The 12,719-nt window shown below is 34.1% G+C and overlaps 1 protein-coding gene across 1 annotated transcript; it reads left to right on the top strand.

Annotated features, from left to right (window-relative positions):
• The first annotated feature begins 2,564 nt into the window (after nt 1–2,564).
• On the top strand, nt 2,565–10,902 carry LOC123655825. The gene is made up of 3 exons (XM_045591579.1): nt 2,565–3,403; nt 3,515–5,004; nt 10,772–10,902. Exons 1-3 carry the CDS (start codon nt 2,565–2,567, stop codon nt 10,900–10,902), a joined length of 2,460 nt encoding a protein of 819 aa, XP_045447535.1.
• The last annotated feature ends 1,817 nt before the right edge of the window (nt 10,903–12,719 follow it).

Here is a 12,719-nt window from a genome sequence, read left to right as displayed (position 1 = left end):
TTTAGCAGGTTCAGTTCAGTTATGCAGATAAGTATTATAGAGAAAAACATTTTGGCAAGCTCCATCGAATTCCAAATCTCAAATCAGTTAAAAATATGTAATCACATTTGAATATTTTGACGTAAAATTAATTAAATACTGATTTAAATATATATATATTTTAATGTCGGAGGCTCCGGTTCAATCAATCATCAATTCCGATGTATCAATAATAGTCCGCAGATGAGTGTCAGGACTATTTTTCATATGCCTAACTACCAATCAGTTGGACTATGAAATTGATAACCCTTTATCTCTTTCACTTCTCTGAAGTGAAATAATTTTTTATTCAATATTTTGGGTTTGATATGAAAAGGTACGCTTTATTGCATTCGCATCTGTTGTTAGATTTGACTAGTGGATATTCGATTATAACAAACTATTTTCAGTTTAAACTTAAAACGTTTTGACGTGTTGTGGTGATTTGGCCGAATGCCCAACAGTAAATGGAAAACAAAGGTCGAATAAACAAATTGACAAGCTTCTCACGCTTTTGAGTTTTATGGGCGTACTGTGATTTGCTCTCAAATGAGTTTATTTATATTCAACTCGATTTTGTAAAAAATAACAAATATGTAGATAGAATAGCCAAGTACAACCTATTTAGATCGTAACTTTCATTTTTTATTTGTATTCTGTTATGATATAATCAGAAAATGTTCATGTAACATATTTCCGATGATAACATTATAAGGTGTGTGTTTTATGAGCAAAATATGTGTGTATGTATGTGGAAATTTGTTTATGTCTATAGGACAGTTTCTTAATAGGTATAGTTTTAATTTGTAGTAAATAATTGGATAGATTTCAATTTCATTTTCTTAGTGTAAAAATGAAATATTCTCAATGCTCTATAATTTATAGTAAATACGTAATTGCTAAGATTTAAAATTTTGTTTTCCTCGTGTTGATGCTAAATTGAAAACAAAGCAACTAAGTTATGTTATATGTATATGTATAAATTTAAAAAGCATATTTATTTAGATTATGTTTTAACGAAATCACAAATTTTATAAAAGATAAGCTGACCCCGCTGATTATTACCACCTATTTTTTACTCTACTAATATATATATATATATAATTAATATAACAAAAAACACAATAATCCGATTTTTTGCAATTGTACGGAAGTTATGCGTGTTATACATATACATAAAAATTACCCGATGCCTACCCCACAGGAGCTCTTTACCATATACATTAGAATAGATTAGAAAAAAATAGAAAAGAATTGAACAGAGTAGAACAGAATAGAACACTCTAGAACAGAGCAGAATAGAAAAGACGAATATAAAATTACCCGTTGCCAAACCTAACCCCCAGGAGTTCTCTACCGAATAGATTAGAATAGAGTAGAACGGAATAGAATAAAATAGAACAGAAAAGAACAGAATAGAACAGATCAGAACATATCAGAACAGAATAGAAGAGAACAGAATAGAAGAGAATAGAACAGAACAGAACAGAATAGAACAGATTAGAATAGAACAGAATAGGACAGAACAGAAAAGCACAGAATAAAATAGAACAGAATAAAACAGAATTGAATATTAAACAGAACAGAACAGAATAGAATAGAACCGACTGAATAGAACAGAATAGAATAGAATAGAACAGAACAGAATAGAACAGAATAGAATAGGATAGAATAGAACAGAACAGAATAGAACAGAATTAAAAAGTAAACAGAATAGAATAGAACAGAACAGAATAGAATAGAACAGAAAAGAACAGAACAGAACACATCAGAACAGAATAGAAGAGAACAGAACAGAACAGAATAGAACAGAACAGAACATAATAGAACAGATTAGAATAGTAAAAAGAATAGAATAGAACAGAACAGAATAGACAGGACAGAATAGAACAGAACAGAAAAGAATAAAATAGTAAACAGAATAGAACAGAATAGACCAGAACAAAACAGACCAGAACTAAACTGTTCTATTCTGTTCTGGTTTATTCTTTTCTGTTCTATTACGGTCCGTTCTGTCTTTCCTGCTCTGTTCTGTTTCATTCTATTCAGTTCTATTCTATTCTATTCTGTTTTATTCTGTTCTGTTCTATTCTATTCTGTTCGGTTCTGTTCTATTCTGTTCTGTTCAGTTCTGTTCTATTCTGTTCTATTTTGTTCTATTCTGTTTACGATTCAATTCTGTTCTATTCTATTCTGTTCTGTTCTATTCTGGTCTATTTGTTCTATTCTGTTCTGTTCTGTTCTATTCTGTTCTATTCTGTTCTATTCTGTTCTGTTCTGTTCTATTCTGTTCTGTTCTATTCTGTTCTGTTCTATTCTGTTCTGTTCTATTCTGTTCTGTTCTATTCTGTTCTGTTCTATTCTGTTCTGTTCTATTCTGTTCTATTCTATTCTGTTCTATTCGAATTCGTCCTCCAGGGCTTCGTGCCCGTGGTGGAGGAGTGGGATTTTATATAAAGCGTGAAATATCTGTACGTGTACTGAAGCACCCTATTGCAGACTCTGTGGAGCAAATGTGGTTGGGTATAACTGTCCACTCTAAAAAGATGGCGATCGGTACTGCATACCGGCCGCCCTGGCTCAGCGTTCAGGTATTCATAAATGCGTTGAGTGATACAATCAGCTCGCTCTCATGGTACGACCATGTCATCCTATTGGGTGATTTCAATATAAATTGTCTCAACTCTCTAGATAACAGTTTTTTAGTGCTTAGAGATTTTTTATCTAACTTTGGCCTTCGTCAGCATGTTGCTGAGCCAACACATTTTACTTCAACCAGTGACACCTTGCTCGATCTCATTTGCACCGACGCAAATGTGGTCCGAGTCTGGGTTGATCACACACCTTCACTAAGCGATCATGCGCTGGTTGCATGTGAGCTAAATATTCCGAAACTTAAAAGTCGACCTAAATCTGTATATTTTAGACCTATCAAAGATATAGATCCAGTTCAGTTCAATGCTCTAATGTCATCTATTGATTGGAACGCTTTGAGTATGGGGAATGTCAATGAAATAGCAAATAACCTTACATATAATTTATTAGAAGTTTTTGATTACCTCGCACCGAAAAAACTAGTCTTTATAAAACATAAAAGTTACCCATGGATCACACATAATATTCGTCTTATGATAAAACGTCGTAATGAAGCCTATCGCAAAGCCCGCTCAACTAAGCATCCCGCCAAGGTGGCGTACTACAATGAACTTAAGTCGATTGTTGGTCGTGCCATCCAAATTGAAAAAGACACATATTTTAAAACATATGTTAGCTCAAATGTACGAAACCCTAGAACTATGTGGAAACACATTAAAGAAAACGTTAATTTCAAACGAACCAATGATACACTGCCCACTAGTTTGTGTGATCCGGATAGGATGAATAGGCATTTTCTCAATGTACCGGGGGATAATTCCGTAGCAGACTCACTTTTAGACTATTTCAATAAAAACAAATTTGGTTCATCTACATTTAAATTTCAATTTGTGACCGTAAGAGATGTAACTCAAGCTATACGAGAACTAAGATCTAATGCAATTGGTATTGATGACATCTCGCTAGATATGTTGACTCTATGGTTCGATTATATATCGGGTACACTAGCAACACTTATAAACAAGAGTATATCGTCCTCCATCTTTCCGAGTATGTGGCGTGATGCTGTGGTGCGTCCTATACCAAAAATTTCTAGCCCTTTAGAGTTTAAAGATTTAAGGCCTATAAGTATCTTACCATGTACCTCTAAGATACTAGAAAAGGTTATCTGTAGGCAATTAGTGGACTATCTAGAGCGTAACGACATATTGCCCAAACTGCAATCGGGATTCAGGAGGCACCACAGTACCGCTACGGCTCTTGTGAGTGTGCTTGATGATGTAATTCACGCCCAAGATGATGGAAAGGTAACCATAATGGTATTACTCGATTTTTCTCGCGCCTTTGATGCCATTAATATAGGCTTGCTTCTAGCAAAACTACGATTTTATGGACTGGAGGAGGCCGTTGTCTCATGGTTCGCAAGCTATTTACAAGATAGACATCAAATCGTAGAAATTAGAAATGAGAGGGAGAATGTGATTTGGTCGCAGCGCAGCCCCCTTGTTAGAGGAGTTCCTCAGGGATCTATACTTGGACCCATATTGTTCAGCATATATTCGGGAGACGTAATTAAATCTATACGAAACTGTAGGTATCACATATATGCTGACGATATACAAATCTACCTATCGTTCAAGCCACATGAGTTGGAAAAATCATTGGAATTAATTAACAGTGACCTAGAACGCATTTTTGACTGGTCGAAATCCAATGCGCTGGTTTTGAACCCAAATAAAACAAAATACATAGTCCTTGGCACCCGTCACCAAGTGCAGTTAGTGAAGAGCAAAGCCCCTTCTCTCGAAATAAACGGTAGCAGGATTGAGGGTGTATGTGAAGTACGGAACCTTGGACTATTGTTGGACGAGAATATGCGATTCGAATCGCACGTGTCTAATATAGTACGAACTTGTTTTTATAGGCTTAAAGTTTTATATCGCATCAGGGATTCTCTTGATGAAAAGTTGCGCATAGCACTATGTGAGACACTAGTACTCTCTAAGTTTAACTACATAGATGTTGTTATAGGGCCACGACTACTAGAGAGAACAAAAAAGTCCATACAAAGGGTTCAAAACGCCTGTGCACGCTACTGCTTCTACATACCGCGGCGAGATCATGTCACTTCTTACCTGAATCAGGCGTCAATTTTGAAAATGAAGAACCGTAGGCGATTACACTTAGCCACAATGTTATTTGGAGTCATTAAGCATGGCGTACCTACGTATCTGGTTGACAAACTTGAGTGGAGACGCAACGTTAACACCGCGCACTGCACAAGGTCATCTCAGTATGCCCTGAGCTTGCCCATGCACCGTACAGCCGCTTTTCGCGGTAGCTTTAAATATGCTGCAACTAAGTGTTGGAATAACTTGCCACCACCGCTACGTAATTTAACAACCAAATCAAGTTTTAAAAAAGTCTATAAAAGAATCTTACTTCTAGGGCAACAAAATATTTAAAATCATAGTCTGATCATGGCAAACGTGATAAATTATATATATTCATTATCAACTTAGCAGCATTCGTTGATTTGGTCACAAGTGCTCAGTACTATTGTGTGTCATCGTATTATATAATTGTATGTGCGTGTGTATGTGTTCATGTATATGTGTATTGTCATGTAGGTCATATTTTGTCTTTAATATGTCACATATTATAATTTATTTTTTCCTTAGTGTATTTATTATATATTAGTATAATTATTAATAATTAATATTTGTTTAAATTTAATTTCGCATTATTATTATTTAATTATCCTTTTTACTATTGCCGCCAAAATGGGAAAACGAATGGTGGTCCTGAAAACCAGTGTCAGGGCTTTTAGTCCTGAGAATAGCTGAGGTCCCACCTTTTTGTGAGACACACTGTTGCCGCGCTACTATCTTCTTTTATCGTCTATTTTTTATTTTATTCTATTTTTTTTTTGTTTTTTTATTACTCACATAATGTATTAGACCTAAGACTTTGATTGTAATGCCTGCCTCTGATGTTATATGTATTTGCATATATTGTGTATGTTAGGAGCAATGTGTTTTGCAAATAAAGTTATTATTATTATTATTATTATTATTATTCTATTCTGTTCTATTCTGTTCTGTTCTATTCTATTCTGTTCTATTCTGTTTACTATATTATTCTATTCTGTTCCGTCCTATTAGAAAGAAACATTTTGAAAAATTATAATGAAACCGTTGTTGTCAAAATTAATATGAAACCGTTGGATGGAAAACCTTTTAAGTAAGTGTTTTACCTGTAGGGAAGAAGGGCTTCTATAAAAGAAAATATTGTCTATACATATATAAAAGCGAAAGGTCTGTTCTGTCGTTTCTTTCTAATAGGACAGGACAGAATAGAATAAAATAGTAAACAGAATAGAACAGAACAAAATAGAACAGAATAGAATAGAATAGAACAGAACAGAACAGAACAGAATAGAATAGAACAGAATAGAACAGAATAGATCAGAATAGAACAGAATAGAACGGAATAGAATAGAACAGAATAGAATAGAAGAGAACAGAATAAAACAGAATAGGTAACATAAACATATTATCTAAACTCTATCAACAACTTTTTCGCCATTGTTCTTTGGCAGGGAGGTAGATTATAATTAGTAGACGTCCACTAAGAACGGATTTTGCGATATTCCACCTCTAAGGGGGTTTAATTGGGGTTGATAGTTTGTATGAAACATATACAGCAGGGTCGGTTTAAAGCAAAATAACCGCGTTGCAACCCTATGTGTTCAAGAAACATTTAGACTGATCACTTATAACTAGTACAAAAAATATTTCTTATAATATATAAGCTTTACGTTACTAGAATATTTTTTTTATTTACCCCTGTCGTCACGGAGTCACGGAGGAGCGCGTGTTATGGTATTCGTTGGCATATATTTACGTAGAACCATATTAAAAACTAAATTGCATGCAATATTTTAAACATATTTACACTACAATACTATATTATTACTACATTATTTCATACCACAATTCTGACGAATTCAACGAACCATTTTGTTCGACGCGACGCGCGCTTCACGCGGCCTTGGTCGCGGGCAACAGTTAGTGTATTGTAAAACAAAGTTCCCAAAAGTGTATGTGATCGATTCCCTCAAAATCTACTGAACGCATTTTCACGCTGTTTCACCAATATAGAGAGGGCTTAAAAGAGGGAGGTTTACGGAATGGCTAAGCCGATTTTGATGAGAGTTTTCACACAGATTTCAACGCGGGCGAAGCCGTGGGCACAGCTAGTATATATATATTTCTTAGTATTTATAAAAGAAAAACTAAGAATCATCACTCTTGAAAGTAATTAAAAATTCTCAACCTCAAATTAGAACTATTCAAAGAAACACCTTACCTTGAATCCCATGTCCTTAATAAACGCTGACAAGCTGTGGATGATGTCGAAGTATAGATTAAGCTCCTCAAATTTCAATTTCATATTACTCGTACGTCCGATGCGCTCAAATCCAGGTCAAAGGTATTTTATCAAAAATATTAATGGAAGCTATAAAAACTTCAATCGAGCGTTTTCTAGCGTCATCATTATGAACTTTTGCAAAAAAAATCTAAGAGTAGAATATGTGCAAGTTTTTATCTAAAAGATCGTCATGTGATCATTTAATTACTTTATAAAAATTCTATACACATATGTTATTTTGATTAAATACCCTTTACTGAACACAATTAAATATTACAAAGTAATGTAAATCCAGAAAATATTGTTAAAATAAACCAAAATATATAAAAATCCTCAAAAACATTTACTATTTACTGAAAGTAAATAAGAGTGAAATGAAGACTCAAAAACTTGACAAAATGGTCAGAAAAAAATATTTAATGCTTAACGCATAAACGCAACGCAATAAAAAAAAAATACCAACACATTTCGAAGAAACAAGAAAAGGTATATTTATTTGTTTTTGTTACGGCAGTAACGTCGCTAACCTTAATTATTATTTTAAGCCCCAATGCAAAAAAAGAGGCTTAACGTCTGTCTTTCTCGGCCTCAAATATCAGCCCGCGTCATTGTCACTTTTTAGCAGATGAACCAATTTCCATACCCTTTTTTTTTCATTTGATGGTTCGCTTAATCAAGCTGGATCTTAGCAACGTTCATTTAAAGATCGCCTTGTTTTGTCAAACGTTTTACTTCTTAAATATAGGACTTGAATGACCGAGCTTTGCACGGTATTTTTGAAGTAAAACTTTTTTACGTACGCTTGACTTGGGGATAAGCTAGTGAATACGTGACGAGAGCGACTAAAAGTGTGACCGAGCAAGGTGAAGTTGAAAGGAGTATTAAGTTTGTGAAAATATAAAGAGAAAGAGTTACGTTTCGTAAGTTTTACTTCAGTCGTATGGTCTAAAGCACAGCCTTAAAAAAGGAAAAAAATAATCGGACTGGAGCGGCTGATCTAGAACTGGGATCTTCTGATTTAGGGACCGCCTGATTTCTCACCTGAACTGTTATGACCTTGTAGATGGTGGCAAAATTTACCTTCATATTCTAATATAATAGTAGCTTTTTCTTGTTTGAAAAATCGGATAAAACGACATTTTCTAAAACGAAACGAATCCTAGCTAGATGGATTTATCGCCCCCGAAACCATCATACTAAATTTCACGCAAATTGTTGGAGCTATTTCCGATAGTCTGATTATATATATACTAATATATACAAGAATTGGCTTAAAGTTATTAGGTAGATTTACATTATACCCTACAATATTATTCAACGTTGCAGTTTTTCATAATTTATGGTAAAGATTCCGCTGCATTTTTTCAAGTGTTGATATTAAACCTGCATCATTGCGTTTGTTTTACACTTACCTGAGTGTACGACTTTATGTTACATCGGTCGATCACAAAGACCTGCGCTATGGCAACGGTCGTCAAACATTCCACCATGAATTTAGGTCGACGGTCTACTTGTTAAATTCTCGTAATATCCCACATTTTCTAACTGAAAATACATTCTTCGTGGTAGTCATAACTTTACAACGAAACGATTAAATTACACTTATCTACTTACGATTTGACAATCGCTCTGGTTAAATATTGCGTGAAGGCTCCTAAACACCGACAATTGCGCATTCGATTCCCACACCTTTTTAAATTAGAATTTGTAATATTTGTTTCCGGTCAAGATATTTGTCCTTGTGAATCTCCTCGTAACACATCAGAAAACACGTAAAGTTGTCGGCCCTGATCATTATCATAAGCATCTGATAACGATCGCTACTCTTATAAGGAGTTTATCTGGCAATTGCACAGTAGAGCAGCGGTGTAGATCAAACTCCGACCCTTATCCTTTATGAAGCAAAAGGCCCAGCAGTGGAACGTTACTGGCTGAATCAATTAATCAAAAAATTTAGAACTTATACCGTATAATTTTTGAATACCCTACGATACGATACCTAACTGTAAACGTTACGCCTAAAGAAACATTTGCTCTATCATAAACATGCTTCTATTAAGTGGAAGGATTCCAAGTTTAATCCATCATACTCTTTCATTGTGACTTGAGAGATGTACACAAATGAATAAGATTATTATCAAGTCATGCAGGTTCCCTCAAGAGCTCAAAAACACACTATATGAAATTAGGTACAAATTGTTCTTTCCATTATAATCACTTTAATATATTAAGTGATAATATTTATTTAAAATATGTAATCAGAATAATTAGTCTCAAAATTATAATTACGCACATAATGGAATTGATAAAATTTGTTTATTATTTATTTTGGTGTATGTAGATTATACATATAGCGTTAGGTAATCAAATTAGCGGCGTTAATAGGAGTGGTTAAATCTTAACAATGACGAGAGGTGTGTAAATACAAATCTCTTGCTTAAACAAGGGAGTGTAATTTGTAAGTATTTGTCTAAGAAACTAGTCGTAAGACACTATAGTAAGTTATAGTATTTTGAAAATTAATATTTAGGTATATATATAGCTTCCTGTGATGGTCGATACAAGTCGGATTATACCCTTATTTATTGTACATTGATTTAACTGTACAGGTTTTATTAATCACAATCATTTAAGCACTCTATAATTGTGAAGAAGATACAAGTGAAAAGTTATTTTCGTAATGTTAATTTTAAAATTACCAAATATATATATGTGTATATAATCTATAAAAATGAATAAAATTGGAGTGTCTGTTTGTAATATTAAAATAACCAGATTTTACTATATGCATGTGTTGCCAACCCCAAGAAACTAAAAAACAGCAGCCCACCAATAAAAAAACAGGATAAAACAGTAGGTAAAGTAAAAAAGGCAGATTTCATATTTTCCTCGTATAATTAAAATAATTACCTACTTTTATTAGTTATCAGGACTCACATACATTGCTCAAGTAACATTATTTTCCACTTTCATCCTCAATTGCCCTCGTCTTTAGTATTTTCAGACTCACTTTCCTTCTTGAAATCATACATATAGTTGTTAAATTTCTTTATGTGCATTTTTGTGCGTTCAAATGAGTAGCAATCAGTTATTTTGGATTCAACCGTTTGCTACTCATTTGAAGATTTAATGTGTATGACCTTACGGTCGATATTTTGATGGGTAATTAAGTTTTCATAATATTTATAGCAGAAAATAATCTTTACACGATTGCGCTGCAAGTAAGCACAAAAGTTTCTTCAGCAATTCACACAATTCATACAAAGGTTTAACATTTGGTAATGCTTCAAATGTTTTAAAATATCCGAAAAATACGTTTTGGAGAATTTTGTACGTGGTTAATTTTGTACAAAGCTTAGACATGATTTCCCCGTGTATAAAATATGAATGTCAATCACATAAGAGTGGTCGGGGAATTCCCTCGAATCCCGACAAGAGTAATTACTGCCATCTGATATCGTTGTGTATTATTATTTAGTGGTCATCAAAACATATTACATAGTGTAATAGATAACGCTGAACACTAATTGAAAAACAGTAAAAATGTCGAATTGTCAATTTGATGTCAACTTCAAAAATATTCTCTCTAAATTTTATTTTTATGTTTTATTATTTCGATCATATTTCTTTATTAAATTGACATCAAATTGCATAAAATGATTCCGACAATATCGGAATTATATATAAATTATAAGATTCCGCTTTAACGTTTTTTCTTTTTCAGATTTCCTGAGCGTGGCGTTGCCGAGCAATGACGGCGGCCTGAGGCAAGCAGCCGGGTGCCCCTGCAGCGGGTCTCCGTGCTGCCGACGCCGCAGCAACGCCACTATAGTGACTTTATGTGTGTGTATTTAAGTGTACATTGTTTAGTGCGATAATATGTCAAATAGTTTTAAAACAACCAATGTATCTCAACCGGAACTTTTCACTTGTCCAGAATGCACTAACGGAAAGTTGTTTAGGGGCCGCAAAGGCTTAAAAATTCACACCACCCGTTGCCACAGTGATCCATTAGTGAATTCATTACCTATTTTAACTGATACTTCATCAACCGTAACCAGTGATAATAATTCGGTTCCATTTGAAAAATTTATTTTAAAATGTCACAAGAATATCCCGCTTGTTAAACGAGTTCCTAGAGGAGCGAGGATGTCTCTAGCTAGATCACTATCATCTGTGATTAAAAAATGTATTTCGGACACTGATTCGGCCTGGCAAAATCTATTTTTGTTTTCCTACAAATTTTTACATGTTGATAAAACCAAAAATGGTTCTTTATCAACTAAATTAAAACAGAATAGCTTGTTAGACATTCCGATTATCATTCCTAAAAACCCATGACCTTTATATTCTGATTCTAGTAAAATTATTGAAAATAAAGCAATGGATGGAGATCTTAAGAATGCAGCTCGCATTTTTTTCTCTAGTGATACCCTCGCACCTTTTGATAATAAAACGCTAGAAACCTTACGCGAAAAGCATCCCTTACCGAATCCGGCGTCCTTGCTCCCAAGTCCACCTATTTTCAATAATGTTTTACAGGTTAAAGATGAAGACACCTATGCTGCAATTATGTCGTTCACAAGTGGCTCTGCTAGCGGCATAGACGGCATCACACCACAACATCTTAAAGATCTTGTGAGTGTCTCAGCCGGTGACGCTGGCAGGGCTCTCTTGAATTACATAACCAATCTTTGTAATTTCATGTTATCTGGCAAGGTATCTTCATCTTTTTTGTCTCATATTTACGGTGCAAGTCTATGTGCCTTTAACAAAAAAGACGGTAGTATCCGTCCGATTGCTATTGGGACCACATTTCGCCGTTTGGCGTCTAAATTTGCATGTAGACACATAGTCTCCAGTCTTAAAACAAAATTTCAACCAATACAATTGGGCTTTGGAAGCAAAAGAGGCTGTGAAGCAGCAGTTCACGCGGCTCGTACTTTTTTAAAAAGTAATGAGGCTGAAGTTCTGCTGAAAGTTGATGTAAAGAATGCTTTTAACTCTTTAGACAGAGCAACCTTGCTTAACGAAGTTTCATTACATCTTCCTGAAATTTATCCTTATGTTTGACAATGTTACAGTTCACCATCTAAGCTACTTTTTGGCGAGAATACAATTTTTTCTAATGTCGGCGTTCAGCAAGGAGACCCACTGGGTCCGGCTCTTTTTAGTCTAGGTATCCACAAATGTATCTCAAATTTAAAATCAAAATTGAACATATGGTACCTAGATGATGAAACCATAGGAGGTAAAGTGGACGATGTCGTTGAAGACTTAATCAAAATTAAAAACGAGTTTGATAAAATTGGTCTCAAATTAAATTTTTCAAAATGTAAAATTTTTTTCACAGATCTTCTATCACTTTCCAAAATTAATTTGGCAACGGAATTATTTAATAAAATTGCTCCTAATTTAAAAATACTTCAAAGAAGTACACTTTGTCTTCCAGATGCACCACTTTTTGATGAAGGCATACAGCCAATTTTGGATAATAAAATTAAAATATTTGTTGAAAACACTGACAAATTGGGCACTCTGAATTCTCATATTGCCTACACTATATTAAAATATTGTCTATTTGTCCCAAAATTAATGTACATTTTACGCGCAAGCCCAATTTGGAAATTTCCTGGAATGACCGAAAAACTTTATGCCACTTTAAAAAATTC

The sequence above is a fragment of the Melitaea cinxia genome, chromosome 8, assembly GCF_905220565.1.
Source record: "Melitaea cinxia chromosome 8, ilMelCinx1.1, whole genome shotgun sequence".
Lineage (NCBI taxonomy): Eukaryota > Metazoa > Arthropoda > Insecta > Lepidoptera > Nymphalidae > Melitaea > Melitaea cinxia.
The sequence above is the reverse complement of the archived record's forward strand: the minus strand, read 5'-3'. Positions and strand labels throughout refer to the sequence as shown.

Coding starts and splice junctions, on each gene's coding strand:
- LOC123655825 (XM_045591579.1), top strand. CDS start 2,565: ATGGCGATCGGTACTGCATACCGGCCGCCCTGGCTCAGCGTTCAGGTA. Junction 3,404..3,514: donor GATCCGGATAGGATGAATAG/GCATTTTCTCAA, acceptor TGTGACCGTAAG/AGATGTAACTCAAGCTATAC. Junction 5,005..10,771: donor TAACTTGCCACCACCGCTAC/GTAATTTAACAA, acceptor TTTCTTTTTCAG/ATTTCCTGAGCGTGGCGTTG.